The 24,352-nt window shown below is 39.3% G+C and overlaps 1 protein-coding gene across 1 annotated transcript; it reads left to right on the top strand.

Moving 5' to 3' along the window:
• Positions 1 to 1,429: 1,429 nt before the first annotated feature.
• LOC149037577 (uncharacterized) lies at positions 1,430 to 7,635 on the top strand. Its single transcript, XM_089187870.1, has 6 exons — positions 1,430 to 2,096; positions 2,188 to 2,406; positions 2,679 to 2,815; positions 3,226 to 4,305; positions 4,642 to 5,641; positions 5,948 to 7,635. The coding sequence occupies exons 1-6, from the start codon at positions 1,904 to 1,906 to the stop codon at positions 6,337 to 6,339; spliced, it is 3,021 nt and encodes a 1,006-aa protein (XP_089043996.1). The 5' UTR covers positions 1,430 to 1,903; the 3' UTR covers positions 6,340 to 7,635.
• The last annotated feature ends 16,717 nt before the right edge of the window (positions 7,636 to 24,352 follow it).

Here is a 24,352-nt window from a genome sequence, read left to right as displayed (position 1 = left end):
CCTGAGAAATTTCCGACACTTCTTTGGCTTTTCTTGACATCAAAATTTCAATTGAAAGCAACGGCTTATTTACTAGTGTTTACTACAAACCTACAGATTCACATAGTTACTTGCTGTATTCATCCTCACATCCATCACACGTAAGGAATTCCATACCTTTTTCACAGTTTCTCAGACTTCGTCGTTTATGTAGTGACGACTCTGATTTTTCGGAAAAATCAGAGGCAATGTGCCAGTTTTTCGATAAACGTGGCTATCCTGTTTCTGTCGTTCAAGCGGGCAACCACCGTGCCCAACAAATCGATCGACAGGCAGCACTAGAAACGGCCGAGAAGGAGAACACTGACCGCATTCCATGTACTCTTACATTTCACCCTCACAACCACGCAGTTAAATCTATCATTCTTAAAAATTTTAAATTACTCCAAAACGATTCAGAGACTGGCACTATCTTTTCGCAACCCCCACTTATTTCATTCAAACGTGACAAAAACATAGGCAACTTTTTAGTCAGGAGTTCATTTCAAACCAATGACCAGTCTGGAACTTTTAAGAATGGCTGCCTGTTAGGATCGAGAATCGTCCGTCAACGACCATTTTGGTGAATTGCTCATATTTTGCCCAATGATACCCTTTGGTAAACTATTTTCAAAAATCAAGTTTAAAAGTTCCGACGATTATTAAATTTTTAGAAATTGGCGAAAATTTGAAAACGCGGTTTAAGTGCGGTTTTCCGCCTATCAAATTGTCCAAAATTCACTGCAAAAACCAAGCTCCGTTGAAGGCTTAAAATTAATTCAATTGACACCAAACTTCACACGGTATAAGAAAAAGCCTTCCCATCCATTTTCACTATGTTAATTTTTCTGTACACATTGATACTGAGAATTTTTAAGTCTTCTTAGCAACACCCTCAAAGAGCGCTTAATATGACAGCAAAAAATAGGTTAAATTTAACGCGATAAAAGTGTACCTGGTACCTCATTTTTCAATTTTTTAACTTGATATTCGTAATATAATGATACTATTTATTTCCTGAGTAAACTTTGATGCTTTGAATCGGACCGCTTCCCTTCGAAAATACCACAAATGTTTGTGTCCAGAGCGAGCAAAATGATGTGTGTTGTGTAAACAAACGCTAATCTTATCATTCCTTCCCTGGTGGAAAAAGGTTTTAAAATAAACTTTAATTCTGGAAATGTCTGACTTGTATTCCACAAAATATTGAGTTATAGTGAAGTCGTACATTCAGAGTTGTGTGAGAGCTGAGAGAAAATAAAATCACCGTCGAAAATGTTCTTACAGTCATTTCATCGATCACCATTACAAGTATTACGATTACGAAAATTGTGACAATTGATCAGTCTGTTGAATGACTTTTAAACATTTCATCTGCAAGGGCTTTGTTTTAGTTTGTTTTAGATATATATGTATATATAAATCAAGAATTCCAGCGAATACAGAAGGAGAACAGCATTCTTTACAAGCAGTTCAGTGTATTAACGCGAATTGTTCCTATTTATCATAATTAACCGACATCCGGTCCCAACAAACACTGGCCGCACCACATGAGACCCTAAATGGGCTGTCATCATGAAATATACCAAAGACTGAAAACAAAAACTTTACTCAAGGTCTGATAACCACACGATAACACTATTATACTTCAATCTCAGATGTATTTTCATTGAGCTTCCAACATCTCACACCATCTTTACCAAGATGCTGTAATTCAAACACAATTTTCTCTCGTGGTAAAGCCTGTCACGTCATCACTGCCCACCCACGAAGCTCTTGCGCAAATGGTTGAAATTTCGTAACAGAGCTAAGGAAAGTTATTTCACGGACGAGTCTTGAGCTTTCATACGTGCTCTCATCAGAAGTTATTATTTCTTGTCATTTTATGGCTCTCTGTAGCTATATAACGCTAGTTGGTAAGGTGACCCCTTGCGGGCGATCTCCTGATTATCCTGGTCAGGTGGAATGCATTACACTCGAGGATTGCACGAAAGATGTAACTGGACATCTATCGACTCTTGGACTGAGTGCAGATGAAGGTTCTAGAACTGAAATGAAGCTGCTATTAGCCAGAGCCGGTAAATATTGATTTTGTGTGTTTTCAGGTAACTTTATTGTGCTTATGAATAAGTGCTGCAACAGATTTAATTGGTGTTATATTTTTTACAGGTGTTTTCTCATTTGAGCAAAAACATCTTACCCTGACTATTTGCCCACGCCATAGGGCAGACTTTGGCATACGTTGGAGGACTAGGAAAACCCTTTGTGCAATTCCCAAGGATCTAGCGACACATAAGTCCTCAAGTGCCAAAGGAAGCAACCGTGTGGATAGCCGAAAATCGATGTATATTTTTTGCAACACCAACACCTTAGTTCCAGTTGGGTCGCGTAAGTTGAATTGCTTCTGTTGATAAATGTTCTCATGAAATTGCTTTTTCTCACGTTTATTTTTAATACCTTACACAAAAAAAAAGCACTATAAGTTTCAACTTTCTCAAGCTAGCAAATTTTATATTTGTGAGGAAACTGCAATTTATATTGCTAACGTTTTTTTCTCGTCTGAGTAGCTGATAATCCATTGATTGATGACAGATTGATTACTTTATACCTAGAAATAGTAATTGATATGAGTTATTTACTTTGCTTATTTTTAATAAAAGCAATTTGTAGGCGATGCGACGAGTTTATCTGCAGGCAAGTTGCAGATGAACAGACGCCGGCGGAGAGCGCTGGAGCAAGTACTGTGTCTACCCCTAAAGAGCCTCGAGTGGTGCAGATACCTGAACAACAGACAATGGTAAGCTTCAAATATGAATTGATGATCTCAATCTCGTTTTTTAAAAGGAAAAGAGTCATTTTTAGAAGAGCATAGAAATTGGAAAAAAAATCGAGGAAGAAAAAACACGTGACAAACACAAACACAGCGTGACAAACACAGTAGTAAATCTGGGACAAGGCTCCTTCGTTGACCAGTAAAACTCACTGCTTTTCGGTCACTTTTTTTATATGAGGGTTGGGGAAGGGGAGCGGTACTATGCCGCACTTTGGTAGGCTAATTCCTGTCCCACATTTGTTTGTTTTCTGGATGTCCCGAAACAGTACCTGGTGCTGCTGAGATTTTTTATTACCCGAAACTGATTCCCTACAAACATATACAAAGAAATCGGTTTTAGAGATTTGATGCTTATAGAGCAAAACTTTTCGTAGGTTCATGAGATGGAAACAGACCGTCCAGGAGAGGAATCAAGTGTTGGCAGTGAGTCATCTTCTGATGGTCTAGAGACGGACTTGATGTTTCTGGAAATATCATCCCAGGGGTTGAAGGATGACGAGACGTTTCTCAGTCCCGATACTGCAAGCCTCGTCTCCTCAACGAGTGAAGAGAGCATCACCTCAAAGCCAAATTCCCGTGAAAAGTTGAACGAGTATCTGGTGTCCAAAAACATTGAACCTGTCTCTCAACCTTGGGTTGAGTGGGAAAAGGCCAGTGACAGCACTAAGCTTCGGTATACTAGACGAACCGCAGAGATTTTTTCTTCTGTGCTCCACGACCTAACACCCAGTTGTGCAGGTTCTCTTTGGCAAGCAGTCGTCTCTTATCCTGCCATGAACGAAGCACTCGGGCTGGACGAACTCTCCGAAACTTCCAAATGCTACCTCCAGGTCTTAGCTGAGGCATATGACAAAGCCTATGGGTGGGACACAAGACGGCAAATTCTTTCGATGATGAGTGGTGTTTCCAATTATAACGATATCTCGAGATTCATACCTGGCTTAAGTAGATATCGTTTTACCATAGCTAATCTGCATCGTCTTCAGCACGGAAGCGGCGCTTCAGTGACCCCCCAGCCTTCATCAAAGATAAGAGTCGATCCAAGACAACTGGATCACTTTTTATCTTATATAACAAGCCCCCATTTGGTGCAAGATCTGCCATTTGGACAAAAAACACTGAAGCTCTCCTCTGGACAACTGGTTGAAGTACCCAATGTTATTCGCACCATGATACCGCAAAGGATAGTGCGTCAGTATACCCAGTACTGCAAAGAGACTGGATTTGAGGCGTTCAGCGAGCGGACGATGCTGCGTGTTCTAAATGAATGCAAGGCCTCGACCAGAAAGTCTCTCCAAGGCCTTGACTATTTTGCAGCAGACGGGGCACGTGCGTTCGATGAACTAGAAGGCTTGGTTCTTCAATTGGGGGAGCTTGGTCGTGGAAAGGAGTGGCAAGTGCGATACGTGAAATCATTAAAGGTGGCCAAATTCTACCTGAAGGGTGATTTCAAGGTAAGCAACCGAAAGTGTCACGAGTTCCAAGAAAATTGGATTATGTTTTTCAAGCAGGGTGATCTTATTTCACAAATGAATGGAAGTATGGCACGAAAAAACCGTTCCGATGACAGGTCCACCCTGACTAGGAAATATACGTCGGTTTTTGCTCTTGGTATTCGTTTTTTATCAGTATAAATTATGCTTGTAATAGATTTTATCTTCTCAGATTATTGAGGTTATTCGATTTAGATAACATGAAGCATACATATTGCAAATATTTTTTGTCGTTAATGTTGCAGTAACATGGTAATCCATGCTTTGTGTCAAGCTGTGTTTCCTATTTTCACTCAGGTTCACGTGAGCTCTTCTTCTCCCATTGCAAGTCATTGCAGTGTATTTGCTCTGAGTGACACCGAAGATTCTGACCTGCGGCAGCAATGCAAACACAACCATGACGAGCTCTGCGACCAATGTGAAAGCTTGCTTTCGACCCTGAACGACATATCTACTGCGGTCGATGAAGCATCTTTTACCACAGAAGAAGACAAAGACGAAGCTTTGTTTCTCGTTAGCTCTGCTACGCTTGCCATCCAGTCATGGAAGTGCCATTTGCTGAGGTCGACCCATCAAGATCAGGCTCGTTTGGACGTCATCGATGCCCTTAATTCTGGAACAGTATTCATTGTAAATGACTGGGCCATGAAGTTCTTGCCTCAGAGATACCACGAGTCACAGACAGACTGGTTTGGTAAGCGGGGTATTTCTTGGCACATATCTGTGGTATACAGACGAATAGAGGGTGTGCTACAGTGGCAAGCGTTTATCCATGTGATTCAGTCCTGTACCCAAGGAAGTTCTGCTGTTACCGCGATTATGCAACATGTTCTCGCCACATTGAAGCAAGAGTATCCTGAAATCAACAAGGCCTACTTCAGGCAAGATAACGCCGGCTGCTACCACTCCTCCCGCACGTTAACGAAGTGCCAAGAAATTTCAGCGAACACCGGAGTGAAGATAGTCCGCGTTGATTTCAGCGACCCGCAAGGCGGGAAAGGGGCTGCAGATCGACTAGCTGCGAGCTGTAAAAGCCACATTAGGGCATTTATTAATGAAGGCCATGATGTCTGCACCGCCAGCGACCTGAAGGAAGCTCTGCTATCCCATGGTGGTTTGGAAGGTGTACGAGTGGTTTCTCTGGATACCATCGAAGAAACGCCAGACGATGTGCAAACCATTACAGGAATCACCAAGTTGAACAACTTTGAGTTTAGTTCAGTGGGCTCTATTTCCTGTTGGCGCGCATATTCCGTCGGCCAAGGGAAAGTGATCAAAATTGAAAAATCCTCTTCTGGTGAGTTAATGGTTCTTGAATGAGCCCAGGCCTTTCTGCTAGTTTATGACAGTCTGTTCTGTAAGGTTTCTATTAATAAGGGAAAAATTTATCCGCAATGCATCATAAAAGACTTTCCATAAGAGATTAAATGTTTACAAAACGCTGCTCAAACAAACAAAACACAAGAAAAAGGGGTGAGTATTTTAAACCCCTCTTACACGGTATTCTGTCGTGGGCTGCCTTTGAGGGCTACGCGTTGATGCAAGATAATTATTTCTTAGCTGTGTGGCTGTCATATTTATATTTCTCTTATATCTTTTGAAGGTCCTGGACAAGGGATTCTGCAGCCATCATTTTCTGCAGGAGATTTCCGTTCCTATAAAAGTACCCCCCACAAATCGTCAGGGGAAGAAAATGTGGCTGAAGAGACAGCTTCCATAGAACGTGGCCAGGTAGCAGGGGTGTATTCATGTCCTCAAGACGGCTGCACTCGTGTTTTTCAAAGGCTTTCAGCCTTAGAAAAGCACTTGTCACTTGAAAAATGTACCAGGGTACCAGAAAAAAATTCTTTAATGGACTTGGCAAAAATTGGCTACAAATCGTATTTGGAGGAAGGTGTGGGAAAGCTGCCATCGCTTCAAGCCCCTGTACGACAGGAAGATTCTCGTGTTTCTCTGAAAGAAGGATGGGCCCTTAGAGTAGTAAGGAAGGCTTAAAGGTTCAGTGAAAAGCAAAAGTCGTACCTTTTATCTAAATTTCGAATAGGGCAGACGACAGGCCACAAGCTTGACGCAGAGGTAGTTGCTCGAGAAATGCGGCGTGCCCGGGGCACCGATGGTGCACGACTATTCCAGTCATCAGAATTCCTCACAACCACCCAGATCACCTCCTTCTTCTCACGACAGAGTGCCTTAGTACGCCAGAGAGATCCTGATGAGGCTGATATCCGAGCAGCTCAAGAGGAGAGTAATTTTAGCGAAGCAAAGGAGACAGTCGCGTCAATACAACTTGACCATCCCCTGATCTACGATCAGTACGATCTTTGTGAAATGGCGCTAAATGACTCTTTGAAGATCCTGAAGCTACCCATGCTGCAGCACATGTGTGAAGACCTTGGCCTCGATATACCATCAAAGCCCATGCATAAAAAGGCCCCGTACTTGGCTCTACTGAAAGAGATTGTCAGCAAATGTACTTGCCAAAAGTCATCGTGATGCTGACTTTCTCTTTAGTTTAGCAGAATAGAAAAGTGAGGAAGAAACGAATTAACGGTGACTCGGTCCTAATCGTCAGTTACTAGTTATCTCATTTTTAAAGCTCGTAGAGTAATTAGAAGTTCTTTCGTTTTGTTCTGTTTTTCTTTTAATCATGCCAATATTGACCCTCACTTTCCTTTTCTGGTCTTCACATTGGTAATGAAGTTTACTCATCTGGTAGCTGACACATGCAAACTGACAGACGTGAGAGTATTCAACCTACATTTCTTTCCGCTCATTTTGAAGTTCGGGATTTCTTTCTATAATTTAACGACATAATTATTTCATTTGCGGTTTCTACGCGGGTATGTTTCAGCACCCCCGACACGTTTCCAATGGCGTTACGTTGCGTGACATTGATAATTACAAGGATAACAAGAACTGTCGCCTTGCATTTAATTACTTTGAAGGTCAAAAGTCGCCTTTCCATGTATTTAAACCTACAGAAAATGAGTTCGCAAAGTAAAAGATAAAAAAAATCTGATTTATCAGCGTGGAAGCAAGTACTAATCTACTAAAAGGCTTCTCTCGAATGTATCTTTTGCATTACTTGAATGTGAGTTGGTGCTAATGTAATATGTACTTCACTTGTAGATTTTTAGCCAAAAAATATTTTGTAGAACCTTTTCAAATATCTTACGGAATAATTTACTTGTCACTTTACATTTTCCGAGCTACAAACCGACACAGCAGAGGCCGGATTTAATTTGGAGATTTAACAACTCGATATGATTAAATTACCTTGTTGTTTGTTTACACACTTTGCATCATTTTGCTCGCTCAAGTCACAAACACTTCTGCCATTTTCGAAGGGAAGCAATGCGATTCCGAGCATCACACTTTCCACAATGAATGGAAAATAGCAATATTTCACGAATATGTTGTTGAAAATCTAAAATATGTGGTACCAGGTACATTTTTTTCGCGTGAAATATCACCCGTTTTTCGCTGCCATTTTACGCGGTCTGTGAGGATGTTCTTTCAAGGGCTTAAGTAATCCCAAAATCGATGTGCCCAAAAAAAATCACTCACTAGAATTGAATGAGAATAGCTGTCCTAATATCGTGTGAAGTTTGGTGTTGATTGATTCCATTTTCATCCTTAAACGGGGCTTGGTTTTTGCAGTTAATTTTTGACTGTGCGTCATGCGAAGCGTGAGCTCCGGAAGCCTGAAAACCGCGTTTTCAGATTTTCGCAAATTTATGAAAATTTAATAATCGCTGAAACTTAAAAACATGATTTTTGAAAATAGTTTATCAAAGGGTATCTTTGAGCAAAATATGAGCAATTCACCAAAATGGTCGTTGACGGACAATTCTCGATCCTGACAGGCAGCCATTCTTAAATGCGCTCGCTCACGATGCAAAACTTGTCCTTTCATTCATAACGTAGAGAAAATATCGGGACCCAAAAGATCCATTAAGATCATTGATCACTTCACGTGTACCTCCGCCAATGTTATTTACTGCATAACTTGCACTTATTGCAATAAGTTATACATCGGCGAAACAGGAAGACGACTGGGTGACCGATTCCGAGAACACCTTCGCGATGTGGAAAGAAATGACAAGGACGCATCCAAACCAGTCGCTAGACACTTTAATCTTCCTTATCATTCTAAACAGCATAGGGCAGTTTGCGGCCTTTCCTTACATCTAGGTAGTTCGGAAAGCCGTAAAACACGAGAAGAAAAATTTATATTCCAAATCGGCACCCTTAATCCCCACGGAATCAACGAGCGCTTTTCATTCAACTAATTTATTCCTGTTTTCTCGTCACCATATTCCCATCAATGGCGTAGCTCCACTTTCTACATATAAATCCACACACAACCCACAATTCCTCTAATCGCTCTGACGAAGGGCTAACGCTAGAAACGTCAGCTTTTTTACCCTTTACGGTGGCTAATTTACGTTTTCAACCCAGTTGTTAACACTAAATTACCTGCTATACTCTCCCACCGACGCAGCACCACAGTTTCTTTAGAAACTTACCCCTTTATTCCTCTATAGGGAGTTCTGTTAGTTTCTGAGGGAAACCTTTCAGGATTTGTAAATTGCAATTTTTCGTTTCAATACTGTCTTCCCACTTAACATAATCCTTCATCAACTCACTTACTCCCCAGGTATCTAGAGGTTCACAATACCACAAAAGAAAATTGCTATTTTACATGACTTGTTCAGACGCTGGAGATACAAAAGTTGTGCCAACTCACTTACCATTTCCCTCAAGAGAATAATTGTGATTAACTATGGAATATACTCTGTCAATCTCAATCCCAAGTGACAACCACACTGCCAACTAAACACTAGTTAACAAAGAAGAGGAGAAGATGCATTTCACCTGTGCATTTCTTCAGCAAGTATTGATCAATCACTTGAGAACAAACATGAGGATGTTTTGCCCCTCTGTGATTGGTACATTGCATAAACAAACAGATAGCACCCTCCATCTGCTCAACATTCTAGGCATTCTAACAGTAAATAATGTATGTCGACACAATGCTTTAAAATTTTTGCATCTATGGCATAAAGGCCTGCCTAAGTAGATCCATTCCAAAATCATTTTCAATATGCAAGCAGTATTCATGGATACAACGCCAGATATACTCCCAACAAATTTGTGTAAACCTAGAGTGTGCAATAACTCTGGAAAACAAGACATTGCTAAGAAAGTGAAGCTGACCTTGATGAAAGAATAGAGAATCTTGCTAAGGGAACTTGGAGGTCATCACCGAAAGTCTAACTCTGAAACCAGAAGTGCCAGCACCCACACAAGCAGGAATGGAAAAGTTTTAACGAAAACAAAGCCTGTTTTTCTGAGCATGGTTCCCCATATACTGACCAATACTGTTTCCCAGTCGCAAAATCCCAATCCAAACTTGGCAGTTATTTAGCCCTCTGGCTCTTCATTTAAACTATTTCTCAGTGTTCTAAGTATTTCGTATTTTAAACTTGTAATGTACATCAGTGTATAAAGTATTACACATTATGCGTAAAAAATGGTCATTTAGTCACCGGGAGCTGAGACCAATAATTTTAAACCTTAAATACAACTACCAGCCAGAAAAAGGAAGCATAAATTTGCTTCATATGCAATTTAGGCAGCTATCTATGAAAATTAGTTAATTAATATAACTAAGTGAAAGAAATTTTGTAAGAGTGAACAAAAAGAACTAGATGCTGTGTGCCATACATTGTCAGACAAGCATGTGCCCCTTGGAGATTTAATAGAAGGATACGGTTGTAGTAATGATAAACAAATTTAATGAAAATTAGACACCAATGCCTAGAGAAAACACTATCAGGGCTGTGTAAATAGATTTTAAATTGATACTTTGAACTATTTTTTATTCTACCAAAGAATTCTTTTTATTGGTCTTGATATCTTGATATCTACATGTCTGCAATGAAGATAAAGTAATACCAAGTGGTTAGACTTGCCTTTTTATAGATATTCTGGAGTGTATTATGATTTTTTCTACCATAATTTTAGCTTTTATCAAGCTCTTACTTTCTTATTTGTAATGGGTAATGATATAATCATACATGGATGACATACATTAGTAGCACTTTGTGCAAAAATTTGCCACTCCTATGCTGACAAATACTAAGAAGTTCAACACATCTCCCCAACCCTGCAGGGACTAGGTTTGTCCTATTTTAAGGAACAGCTGCTAGTATGCTATGCCATACAGTTGCACAATGCTACGAACAGCCTTGAGCCCTCATACTACAAACATTTTGCTTCCAAATTCAAACATTTTCTTTAAGGAGGCATACTTTGCCTTAACTATTTAGGTTACCTCTCAAATGGGTTATAATTTTTTTTTTATTTTGTGAACCATGCTATTTTGTCTGCCAAACTGAAACAGCTACCTCTAAATCCGTACATTATCAATTGGTATCATAGTTTCCTCTATGCAAGACAACAACGTGTTGTTAGTTATAATTTTTTAGGACAGTGGAAACTTGTCAATAGAGGAACCACACAAGGTAGTGTAAGCGGACCGTATCTTTTTAATATATTTTTGAACGATTTGGAGATTTTTTTTAATGGTTGCCCTGTGCTTTTTAAATATGCCGATGATTCCACTATTCTTTCACCTATCACTAGGAATAGTGACCTGTCTGCCGACTTAGTAGGACAGTTCTTAACATGGTGTAAAGACAATAGAATGGTCTGCAACCCTTGCAAATGTAAAGAGCTGGTTGTTAGAAAGAAAAATCATAATGTACTCTACTCCCCAATTAATAATATTCCCCAATGTAATAGCTTCGTTTTACTAGGAGTAACTTTACAGAGTGATGGAAAATTTGATGAGCATGTAAGAACTAAGCTTGTCAAAGCAAACAAGTGTTTACACGTCCTACGAACATTGAGAAAGGAACATTACTCTCAGGCAGAGATTGATCATCTTTTTATATCGATTGTTTTGGCTAATTTTAGCTATGCACTTTCAGTCTATGGGGCATCTGAGTCCGATCTTACGGTTGTACAAAATTTTTTAGACCGATGTCATAAACGCGGTTTTATCTCATTTCCAGTTTTTATCAAGAACCTTTTAAACAAACAAGACAGAAACATTTTGAAGAAACTAAAATCAACGGATTGCCACCCCCTGAAAGATATCATTCCTGTCCAAAAGACATATCTACACAATCTCAGGAAAAAAGGCTGCGCGCGCCCGAAAATTAATACACAGCGCTTTATGAACACATTTGTAAATAGGTTGATATTTAAGCTCCATTTATTGTAATGATATACTTTTTAATTCATAATATGTATGTAGATTTCTGTAGTTTTTTCAATTCATTGTAACATAAGATATGTAGTTTTATCTTATGATGGAATAAAGACTTTATTATTATTTATTATTATAAAGCCCAGTTGTTAGTGTATAATCTCTCTCTCTCTCTCTTTTTTAACCACAGTAAAATAAACAACTTGGTTTTAATGCAAAGATCATTTTTTCTTTTTTGCCATCTGTTAGTCCCATAAATTCGAAAGTACACATACCACAAGGAATATATATATATATATATATATATATATATATATATATATATATAAAACTAACTGCAGACAGTACTGTTTCAGCCTTCTGGGCCTCATCAGTGCAGTGCTGATGCTAGGATGGAGGTAAGGCTATATAGCCACCCCAAGTGATCTCACACGTGTGGTATCATCTAAGCTATGCCAGAGTGCTCAAACTAGATAAACTAGTGAGCATGCATAATGCTAGCAGCAATGACTCATCCTAGTAGAGTGCTCAATTTGGACATGAAAGCAAAGCTTTGTATGCCAAAGAGCTATATCTATATACATAGATATTATACATATATATATATGTATAATACACAAAATAGACATATTCACACTTATTGAAATCTGCAAAATAAGCTTTGTGGTAAATTTTGATGCTCTGTTCAATTGTTACACAGTAGACAAGTTCATTACTTTTATTGAATGATGATAATTCAGGTTTGCAGATGACAAGTAATTTTTCTTTGAAGCAAAGGTTGCATCTTTTGCTTCTGCTGTTGTGGGGTGATCTTGATGAAATAATGCACCATGAAATAAAGTGGTCAATGTTCTTTTCTTTACGGGTCCAGATATGTTTGCTGAGTTCGGTAGAGTTTCTGTGTTTTGTGTGTTGGAATGATGCGGTGTTGTTTCTGTATCTAGTCTTGAAGTTGTTTTCTGCAAGTCTGATGTATGTCCCAGTGGTGCTGTTGTCCTTACGTGTGATGGGGGCTTGGTAGATTAGTGATGACTGGAGGCAGTTTCTGTTAAGTGGGCATGTGATCTTCTGTCGGCAGCTACAATTTTTGGTGTCTTTTGTGTTGGTGTTATCTGTGGTGTCATTGATGTGTTTGGATGAATTTAAAATGCGTTTTTTGTGGTTGTTGATGATCTGTTTGGTGTTGTTCATGCAGCTGTAACTGATTTTGATTGTGTTGCAATTAAAGATTCTTCTAAGTTTGTGGTCTTTTGGGAAATGCTTGTCTACTAGGGCAAAGAATTGGTGTGTGATATTGGTGCTGACATTTTTCTGACTGGGGGGTTGTACCAGAGTAGGTTGTTCTGTTGTTGGCTTTTTTGTTTGTTAGTTGTGGGTGGTTCATAGTTTAGAGTGTACTGGTATCTGCATTCTTCGAGTGCTTATTGATATGGAGCCGCCCCTCCGTATCAAAAAGCATTCCTCAAGTGCTTTCTGATATGGAGGGGCGGCTCCATATCAAAAAGCACTCAACAAATGCGGATACCAGCCCACTCTACATGATGAAACACCCACAACCGACAAACGAAAGACAGTCAACAGAACAACATACCCTGATTAAAACCCCTATTCAGCAAAAATGTAAGCGCCAATATCAGACACAGATTCCTTGCCATAGTAGACGAGCACTTCCCAAAAGACCACAAAATGAGAAAAATCTGTAATCATAGGACAATCAAAATCTGCTACAGCTGCATGAATAACACTAAACAGATCATTGACAACCACAACAAACACAATTTAAATTCATCCAAACACAACGATGACACCGCATATAAAACCAACACAAAAGACACCAAAAATTGCCACTGTCAACAGAAGAACACACGCCCACTTAACGGAAACTGCCACCAGTCACCACTAATCACCAAGCCACCATCACACGTAAGGACAACAGCACCACTGAAACATACATCAGACCTACAGAAAACGACTTCCAGACTAGATACAGAAACCACACCGCATCATTCCAACACACAAAACACAGAAACTCTACCAAACTCAGCAAACATATCTGGACCCTTAAAGAAAATAACATTGACCACTTAATTTTATGGCACATCCTTTCATCAAGATCACCCTACAACAATGCAAGCAAAAGATGCAACCTCTGTCTTAAAGAAAAATTACTTATCATCCACCAACTTCAATTATCATCACTCAATAAATGTAATGAACATGTATTGTCATGCCACCACAGACACAAAGCATTACTGCGTAACAATTGAACAAAGCATTGAAATTTTTTGCCATGCCTTTATGCAAGTTTGTAAATTATATAAATGATGGTTATGAATATTCTTCACAATAAAATCCTCTGATGAGTGAGTAATCACGAAACAGGCTTGTAAGGATGAAAGTATAGTGTCTGTTTTTCCCCTTTCTCATACATAACGCACTCTACTTCTACCTATCAAGCACTGTACAACAGAAAAATCAAAACACAGACTTCCTATATGTATATCTATGTATAATTTTGCATGAGGCACATGTATTGATAGGGAGCTCATGAGATACATTTCTAGCAAGCTACAATCAACCTGACAAATAACTTGTTAAGACTTTTCTCTTGTGGTAGCAATTGTCCTCTGAGATGACCAGTAAAAAGTCCCAAACCATTCTAGAAAGAAAAGAAAGGCAAACTAGAGAAACATCCCCTGTGAGTAAAGTTGTTGATGCAGACTCCTTAATTAATGATATACCTTCAACAACCCACTCCACTAACAAGGAACTGTTAGTGGTCTCTGAGGATAATGTAGACTCCTATGGAAATTGCACTTTTTCAGTCATTGTTCCCTCACTCTGGAACAATTTACTGGACCAAATAAGAACTGTAGCATGCCTAAGTTCTCTTAAGAGTAAGGTTAAGACTTTTTCATTTAGTCATTCCTTTTAGCTTTCAAACACCTCAGATTTGTTCCTAAATTAACAAATATTAAACTTGTAATGTAATTTACTTATGTATTAGCAACTTTGATAGGTGCTATTGGTCAATTAGTACAAATAACAATTACCATTACTATTATTATCATTATTACTATGATTATGCAACACCTGATACATCAATAAGGTCATCTTTCTTTGAATCTGACATTGATCGACCGATCAGTGAATCTAGATCCAACCTGGCTTTATCAGATTATTGATCTGAAAGCTCAGATGAAGAAAGGATTTTAAAGGACAAGGATATGAGCTTGTAACCAGTTTTCCTAACCATCTCTACTATTTAACATGTGGTAAACTTCAATTGTTCTGAATGGCTCTCTGAAAAATGTTTCAACTTTGTTGTACAGTTTTTGTTTGACTGTGTGTATAGGACAGCAAGTATGTAGTTGTTGATTTATTGTTTGGCAATGTTTGCTCTACTCTAAATTACTTTTAGTAATTCAATCATTTATTTTTTGCTTTCTGCTTGTTCTGTATATTTAATACCCTGTGATTTCTTGAAGCAAGTGTTTTTCACATGAAAAAGCCAGTTGGAGGGCATGACCAGCTCAGACAAACAAATAAAGAGGATTCAGGGATACCATGGTCTGGCCATTACACATAATGTTCTGTCAACCTCAAATCCATCAGATAGTGAGATAAATATAGCTGTTTACACCATGAAAAAGAACTTGATATCCATCTTACACCAATCTATCCAAGCTGAAGATTCAGCAAAGCAACTCAGATTTTCTCCCCCTGACAAGAACTCCTGGTTTGACTGGCAACAAGAGCATTGTCCGATAAAGGGATGACTGCTTGCCCCAGGTTTTTGTGGAATTATTGCACTCCACCCACAAGTTACACAGAACTGAAAGGAGTGCATCAATTCTCTGTTTTAGGTTCAGTGCCCAAAGCATAAATGTCACGATGTGAAAGTAATTCCCTGTGCTGTGGTTTAAGCAGTGTTACAATTTTGTCATGGAACTATTAGCTGCCAAAGAAATCATCCAAGACCACCATATTTTCACTAAAACATTTCAATTTTCACTGGTTTGTACACTTGTAGATTTTTAAAGCACATTGTTATTCTAAATAATTTTATTTGTAATATAGTCTATACTTTCCTAGTAATAATTATAATTAGCTTTTATCATCATTTATTGCAAATTTTCTCAGAATAGACTTCTAGGAGAGGAAATAAACTACAGTATGGTTACTATGCATGGGAGACTGGAAAGACACAAAGGCAAAGAAGGTTCAAGTTAACCAACAAGCAAAGCATTTCTAACTTAGGCCAAACATACAGATAAGAAATTAATGCACCCACCCAATCTCCCTACTTGGAGACTTGAGGCTATTAAGGAGCAAATGGTAGACCATGAACACATTTAGTTAATTCCATAAACTCATCTGAAAAAGGCAATCCCTTCCACCACACTTACAAATTCGTACATAAATTTGCCTAGTGATCCTTTTTAATCTGAACATTCTCCTTTGGGAGAGCCTTAATGTGTCTGCTTTAAATGCCAAGGTTAATGCTACCACTCAAGCACCAACCATAGTACAGAACATAGAAAACTCAAACCATTCAAAGACTGCTCACAAGAATTGAAAGATACAAAATTAATGTTCTTTTATACCATTTGTGTATGGAAAAGACAATTCCTTGTTTTAACTACTCATAAATGATTTTCATTGAGTAAATATCAGTTTTACATAAACTAAGTCTTATTAATGCAAATTTTATCATGTATAGTAGTTTTTAAGGACCATGCATAATGTTAAATTTTTTTCCATAATTACTCTCAATTTTCTGCAATTCAGCTTACTAGCTGCAATATGATATTGTGTGCATATTTTGTGCTTGATAAATCCATTAAATTTATCAAATATTTATTCAGCTAAGAATAATGTCAAAGTTAATTCAACAACAAAGATAAGCCCACACTTTTGCCCCTCAGACCACAAATAGCTTTATACCCTAGCCAATCACAGGGATGCCATCAGTGTGATACACATGCCCCAGCCTTGAAATGAATAATTGAATAATTCCACCCCAATTTTCAAGATCAAAGTGCCAAATTCAAGATGGCATTAAGTAGCTGTGGTTCTGGCCACAACAGAAAATGCTGAAAGGCTGGGCAAATGATCCAGGGATATTATGACTCTATGTTTGCAGAGCATTTGTTGTCTTTGGAATATTGCATATTGTGACCTTGAAAGATCATTCACTCAAAAGCTTGTCTTTCCAGCTTGAGGTGTTTGTAATCTTCATTACAAACTCCATTGCCTTTGTTGCTGATTTCTATTACCAGTCTTTAAAGCACTGATTTACCTGTGACAATGAAAGTTTCAGCAATAGAAGAGGCAGTTGCATCTATAAGATGTCATTTGAATCACATACTCGAGCAGTCATTTTTAATTCTTGTTTACCCATTTCAAACCATGTGACCACATGGCTAAAAAGTTATATTTACTTAGAAAACTCAGAACTCAATGTCTAATTGTTAAACAGGCTATCAAACAACTTCTTTGAAAACCAGTTAACTTTACCACACTGATGCAACCATTGACATCCATTCAGCATACCTTCAACCATGCAATTTCATCTTGTTGCAACTTCATCTAATTCACCAAATTTGGAAATTTCTTAGTCCTGAGTCCATGAAGACTCTTGTTCATGTATTTGTGACTTCACATTTGGACTACTGTAACTCTCTTCTCTTTGGCATCCCCAAGTACCAGACAGATCGCCTCCAGAAGGTGGTTAACAACACTGCTCGATTAATCTCTAGGATTCCAAAGTTTGATCACATTTTGTCCAACTTATCTCATCTTCACTGAAAAGAATATCTGCAGCCACATTCCATTTCTGGTCATCACCTACGTTCCTGTGACCAGGGCCTTTTTAAGATCCCAAAAACTAATTTTAAGACATTCAGAAGCTCCCAACTGTTGCACATACCATTATACAAAACTAAATCTGGACAAAGAACTTTTTATTATTGCACTGTCAGCCTGTGGAACAGTTTAGATAATGATCTTAAACTTTGTAATTCTTCTTCTAATTTTAAGCGTAAACCTAGGGCCAAATTATTTGCTGCTTTTCTTTCTCCTCGGTCCTAGTTTTTAATCATATCATATATTTTTTATTGTCCTTTTTTAAAGTTTCTTAGTTTTTATCTTACCCATTTAATCATACCTTCTTAAAGTTTCTTAGTTGTAATTTTCGTAATTATTTTTAGCTTTATAGATTAAACATTTTTATTATTGTAATTATTAATTGTCACTGAAAAGCCCTCTTAGGGAGTGTCAATAAAGTTTGTATTGTATTGTATTGTAAGACCTTTGGTGATCACACCTTTGTCCATTCTGGGCCACTTCTGTGGAACAAACTGCTGCTTGAAATTCAAAACAGTCAGAGTGTAGCCATTTTTAAGTCCAAGCTTAAGACGCAACTGTTCAAGCTGGCCTACAATTTGTTCTAACATTTTAAATAGTTTTAACGTATTAATGTTTTTAATATTTTTCATATTTTATCATTTAATTGTTTCAATATTTTCATAGAATATTTTGTAAGGTGCTTTAGAATATTTTTAAAAATTTAGCACTCCAGAAATGTAAATCATCACTACTACTATTATTCTCCAAGACACACGAAAGCAGTGTGGACCTATTTGTGTTGTAGAAGGCAAGATCAGGGAACATGACTTTCTACTCATGAAGAGGCAATTGATTTGACTATTTTTAAAAAACTTTAAAACTTGTTCAATTGGTGACAAAAAAAGAAGGTACAGTGTATGGCCTTACACCAATACAGAGAGCATCACTGCAGTGTGAGAGCAAATCTACTTGTATCTCCACTATTAAATGGCAACACATTCCTTGCCCATTTTTAAGAATGTTGTATTCTTTCACAAAAGTGGGCTCTATAACTTCCCACTCCTTGACCTTAAAAATTAATTACTCATATTCCCTATAGAAACACTTGACACCTCCGCTTCAAATTAACCATCTGGGAGGGTAAGGTTTGACCGTTACTCCCTGGGCATGGATAACAGTCAATTGCACATGAGTTGTACTAGGCTGGAGGGGGGCATATTGAGACAACACATATGCTCTTGTGTTTTATAGTGAGAATTAGAATGTTTGTACGAATAAATTTAACACATATTAAATATAAGATGACTTGCCTTGTTTGGCTCACCAAGTGTCTGTATGGTTCCCCAGGCTTTGCCTTCGGCCAAAAACACTGTAAACTGAAGGAACTCACTTGATATCCTTTTTTCTTTGAGGTCTTTGTCCTCGTGAGGTTGTCCCCGCATCATTACGACCCTCCCATCATCAGCTAAAACCCTAACAGCATCAAATCTTTACTTGAAAATGCTCCCCAAGTCAAGAGTCAACCGACGCAGGACAAGATTTCCAAGATCAGAGGAGTATGCACAGTGATTTTGGTAAACATTCTATGTGAACAACCCTCCGGCACTTTGGAAAGATGCAGATTTTTCCACCAAAAGTAGCCCATTCTCCGAGTTAGGAACTTCAACTTTTCTTTTGTAAAAAAATCTAGAGACTTAAAAAAAAGATTCTACCTACATTACAATTGTTACAATGCTAACCTCGTCACCACAAAACACCTGTTCAACCTGACACCTTGTTGTAGATTTTGTCCCAGGGGCCATGCCAGTATGGAAAATTACCTCTCAGACCTCTTGCATCATTGAAACCTTATAATTTCAAGGGTTTTGGGCTTGATTGGGACTCGAAAGACCAAGCGTAACTCTGTTTCGTTGGAAATTTATATGCCCCCCTTTAACCTGCTAAAAGGTATAGATAATAGCCGTATTTAAAATTAGAAATTATTCACCTTAGTGCCTAGCAAGTTCTCCTGAATAGACCATTTTTTTGTGCATTATTTTATATTAATTTATTTTTCTTAGCAATAGAAATGGACCTCGCAAGAGATTCATATGTTTTTAATAGTGCTTAATGAGATATTACTAAATCATGTATTTACATATTTTTTTAATTATACGCAGGTTAGATTTACTTTTCTATTTCTTTTTTTATTGTAAAGCGCCATTGGGCTAAATGGAAATGGCGCTACATAAATTTTGTTGTTGTTGTTGCTATTATTCCAAAAATACAAAAAATCCTTATGAGCAAGTAGCATTTAAGACAGCAACAACCATTGCTAAGAGAAATCCTCAAAGAACTGATAATATCCTACAGAAAGAAGTGTTCACTCAGACATACTTGTGAGAGAAAAATTGTTACGAGGGAAAGAAAACCCAATATACCACGGAGTTTCGTGTAAACATTTGTCGCTAATACAGAGAAAACTCGACGTACTACTGAATCATTTAGGCATGTCAACCTCAATTTACAAGGGAGCATTAATTAAGCCTGTTTCTAAAGCAAAGAAATATTGGTAAAATTTCTGCACAGCCCCATCCTACATTATGCATTCAGTTCTTGAACAGAGAAAACAATGACAAAAACAACACATTTCAGTTGGGAAAACAAATTTGTTTTACAACAGTATGGGGCTGTGCGGAAACTTTACCAAAATATTCTTTATCAGCTCGCCTATACCTGTCCCAACCCCTATCCCGCCTTCGAATCAGAGTATGTCCCGGTCTCGCCTTCCTATCTTCAACCCGTATCTCGCCGTTAAAGAATCTCGTATCCCACATCCCGCCTCGATTTTAAGCCTCATCCTGCATCCTGCCAAACCTATGTTGGACCCTCTCTACCACTTTCATTCAGTATACGGGATTCACTGTTGGATTTAGTAGACTGAGCACGCAGGAAATCTGCGGACAGCAAGTTAAAGTTGTTTAATATGTTTTGATTACCTTTAAAACTAAGATGCAGTCCTCCCTTGTTTAGGCCATTCTCTGTGATCTTTAGATGCTGGATAAGTTTCCATCCATTCTGACGGCAATAGCTCTTTAGATGTTTATTGGCATCTTTCACTGCTCCATTGAATTCATCCCTTGTACCTTGTAGAAGCAAGCCTAACAAATCAACCCCAACTTTCTCCCACGGTAGATTGGGCACAATATGGGGCTGCAGTGGCTCTCTACATTGTTCAGGTCGATACCTGTTACAAATACTGCATTTTGATAGGTAATCCTTGAGCTGTGCCGTTATTCCCGGCCAGTAAACAATATCACGAGCTCTACGCAGTGTCCCTTCGACCCCAATATGCGACTCATGCAGGCTCTTCACAATGTCAGAACGCTAATAATACCAAACCATCCTCTGTAGTCAGCTCATCCCAGCTGTTCCAATACAGCTCGATCACTTGTTTCTGACGCTTGTCATTTTCACGTGCCTGTGCCAAGGTTTCTGGCCAACCTTTACAAATAACATTGGATAGCATCTGCAACTCTTCATCCTCAGCAGTCTCCTCGCGCAGCCTCTCCAAACGAGTAGGAGACACCGTCAATTCTTCATCATGTTTGATTTGCTCTAACTCAAAGGCAAATAGTTTTTCCTTAATGCAACGGACATCACTGTTTGGGACAGTCGACTGTTCGCACTCGAGATATGCTCGACTTAGGGTGTCAGCTAAGAACATGGTGGTGCCTTTCTTGTATTCCACTTGGATGTCATAATTCTGCAAACGGAGTCGCATTTGTTGGAGGCGCTTTGGGGAGCTGTGGATGGGTTTCTTGAATATGGTTTCCAGCGGTTTGTGGTCTGACTGGACAACTACATCACTTCTTCCAAAGATGTACTGATCAAACTTCTCACATGCAAAGACTATTGCAAGAAGCTCCTTCTCGATTTGAGCATAATTTTGTTCAGTAGGGGTCATCACATGGGAGCTGTAAGCCACTGGACACCCTTCTTGCAACAAGGCAGCTCCAAGTCCAGTCTGGGAAGCATCACACTGGATGACTACTGGTTTGCTCACATCATAGTAGGCAAGTACAGGGGCGGTTACAATCATTTCTTTAACACGGGCCAAAGCATCAGCATGGGCAGGTAACCAACACCATTCAGCATCCCTTTCAGTGAGTTTTTTCAGGACTTCTGTTTCATCTGACAAGCGTGGCAGAAACTTTGCCAAATAATTCACCATGCCAAGAAATCGATGCAGAGAGTGAACATCAGTAGGGTCAGGCATTTGTTCTATTGCCTCCACCTTGCACGGGTCAGGTTTGAGACCTTCTGGTGTCAAAACATGACCAATAAAGGGATCTTCTTGCTGTCTCAGCCGGGCCTTATTCTCGTTCAGCTTCAGGTTTCTTTCACGACAGTGATTTAAGAAAGCACGTACATTTTGGTCATGGTCTAACTGCCACTCAGCAGGTGTGTTGCTGTATCCAACAATCACAAAATCATCTGCAATGACCTCTACTCCCTTAAGCCCCTCTATGTGCTCTCACATTCTTCGCTGCCAAACTTCTGGTGCACTGTTAATGCCAAACGGCATTCGCTTCCAGCGGTAACGCCCGAAAGGGGTGTTAAATGTGGTGAGCATACTGGATTCTTCGTCAAGTTCCACCTGCCAGAAGCCATTGCTAGCATCAAACACGCTGAACAACTTTGCTCCGTTTAGCCTAGTTGCAATTTCTTCAACAGTTGGCATTGGGAAATGTTCTTGTTTTATGGTGACATTCAGATCCCTAGGATCAAGACAAATGCGTATCTTCATCTCCCCACTTGCTTCAGAAGGCAGCTTACTCACCACCAGCATGCTGGAAACCCAATCTGTGGGCTGATCGACCTTTGCTATGACATCATCCGCTGTCATTTCTTCCAACTTTCTCTGCACATGCTCAGTCATGGCAACAGGTAACCGCCTTGGTGGGTGGACTACAGGCTTTGCAGACTTGTCAGTTACAATACCATACTTCCCATCTAGCTTTCCAAGACCTTCAAATACGTCAGCATACTCTTCTAGTAAGGGGTCTTTACCTGTCTTCAGCACATTTATGCGTGGATCTCAGTTGCAATCAAGGATCTTTATCAAGTTCATTTCTAACATACTCTTCTTGGACAATATTGGCTCATAGCCACAACTATTGACTACACTAACTTGTATCTTGTGTGTGTGTGTCCGTTGCGGGTTGCATACAGGGTTGCTTTGCCCTTGATGGGTTGTTCATACCCATTAGCCAAGATCAAGCCAACTTCACTCGAGTATCAAGAGTGTTTAAGTCCAGGTCACCAGTCACGCCCTTATAGACATCCAAAGGCAGTAGGTTACACTCAGCTCCCGTGTCCATCAGGAAGGCAACTTCATGGCCTGTCATACTATCAGCATCCTTCAACACGTTGAGGGTCACCACCTCGCGTCCTTCACCACTTGGGACACCTGTAGTACTCAAATAAAACTTCTCCTGGACAGTAGACACCTTACTTTATGCTGGACACTTGGCTACAAAATGATTCTTCTTTTTACAATACGCACAGGTCTGGCCAAATGCAGGACAGTTGCATCTCTCATGATTCCTGCCACAGAATCTGCAATTTCTGATCCTGTTGTCGTTTACTAAAGGAGTGTCATCAGACTGCTCTTTTTCTTTCTGTTTGACAGTATTCAAACCAGATTCTACGGTCATAACTTTAATTTGAGCAGCTGTGCTTTCTGCAGCGCGAGCGATATCTAAAGCTTTCTCTAAAGTCAACTTTTTCTCTTTAAGCAAATTTTCACGTACCTTGCCATTCCTGGTACCAGTTACTAAACGATCACGGAGAAGCTGCTCTGGTGTGAGTGATTCAAAATCACAGTTCCCTGCAATTTGGCGTAATTCCGTCATGTATCGATGAACCGTTTCAGACTCTCGCTGGTCTCGAGTAAAGAATAGAAAACGTTCGTAAATGGTGTTCTCTCTGGGTATACAGTAATCTTCGAATTGCTTTAAGACGGGTGCAATCTTCTTCTCGTCGCCTGCCGAGGCCCAAGTGAAAGTACGAAACACTTTGTTTGCTTCTTTTCCGATAACTGCCAACAGCGTCGCTACTTGGCGCACTTCATCCTCTTTATCCAGCTTTGTAGCCAATGAGTAATTCTTCCAGGCAGCAACCCAAGTTCGCCAGTTTGATGCCGTTGAGCCATCGGTGAGCTCGAGAATGTCAGGGGGTGGAATTTGAAAATTCGCCATTGTCGCTCCTCGCTGCTTGTTTCTGGCATAAATCTTCCAGTGCTCTTGGCGTGCGGGTCCGGTGGATTCCTGACACCATGTAACGATAGCAAAACAGGCGGTCAGGTACCAAAATATCAACTTATATTTAACCCAAGAACAGAGCTACAATTTACTATGCTAACAACATGGCCGACACACGAGGAAGCTGTTCCCAAGATGCCATGCGGCCGCAGGAAGCTCAATGCTTCATGTAAGCGTACTCGTTACAGTATTGGTCCGGCGAATGCTCCAGGTTAGCTTTGAAGTTGTTCTAATATAGCTTTTGAGGTGGCCCTACTGAATAACTTGACCGCTGCTCGATGGCCAACGGCTTTTTCTAGCTTTTCACAACATATATTTGTCTTTATTGCAGAAGCTCCAATTGATAGGGTTGTACATCAGTGTCATTTGGCTACAGTGTAGCCAAAAATGCTCGTCACAGACATGTCCAACTTCACTTCCAAATGGCTAAACGAAACGAAGTTAAGTAATGAATATGTAACCGGTTGCAAGTTATAGTTGTCACAATTCAAGGTAAAGAAATTAACAAACGAGAAAACAAAAATAAAAGAAAACAAAAGACACTTACAAACGTCGCCGAGATCTGGGTCAACTG

This window comes from Pocillopora damicornis, chromosome 11 (genome assembly GCF_964200805.1).
Source record: "Pocillopora damicornis chromosome 11, jaPocDami1.2, whole genome shotgun sequence".
NCBI lineage: Eukaryota > Metazoa > Cnidaria > Anthozoa > Scleractinia > Pocilloporidae > Pocillopora > Pocillopora damicornis.
The sequence above is the reverse complement of the archived record's forward strand: the minus strand, read 5'-3'. Positions and strand labels throughout refer to the sequence as shown.

What these genes read in the sequence shown, in the direction of transcription:
- LOC149037577 (XM_089187870.1), top strand. Translation starts at nt 1,904, where the DNA reads ATGGCTCTCTGTAGCTATATAACGCTAGTTGGTAAGGTGACCCCTTGC. An exon ending in GCTGCTATTAGCCAGAGCCG is followed by an intron (nt 2,097 to 2,187) that starts GTAAATATTGAT and finishes TATTTTTTACAG; the next exon opens with GTGTTTTCTCATTTGAGCAA. An exon ending in AATTGAAAAATCCTCTTCTG is followed by an intron (nt 5,642 to 5,947) that starts GTGAGTTAATGG and finishes TATCTTTTGAAG; the next exon opens with GTCCTGGACAAGGGATTCTG.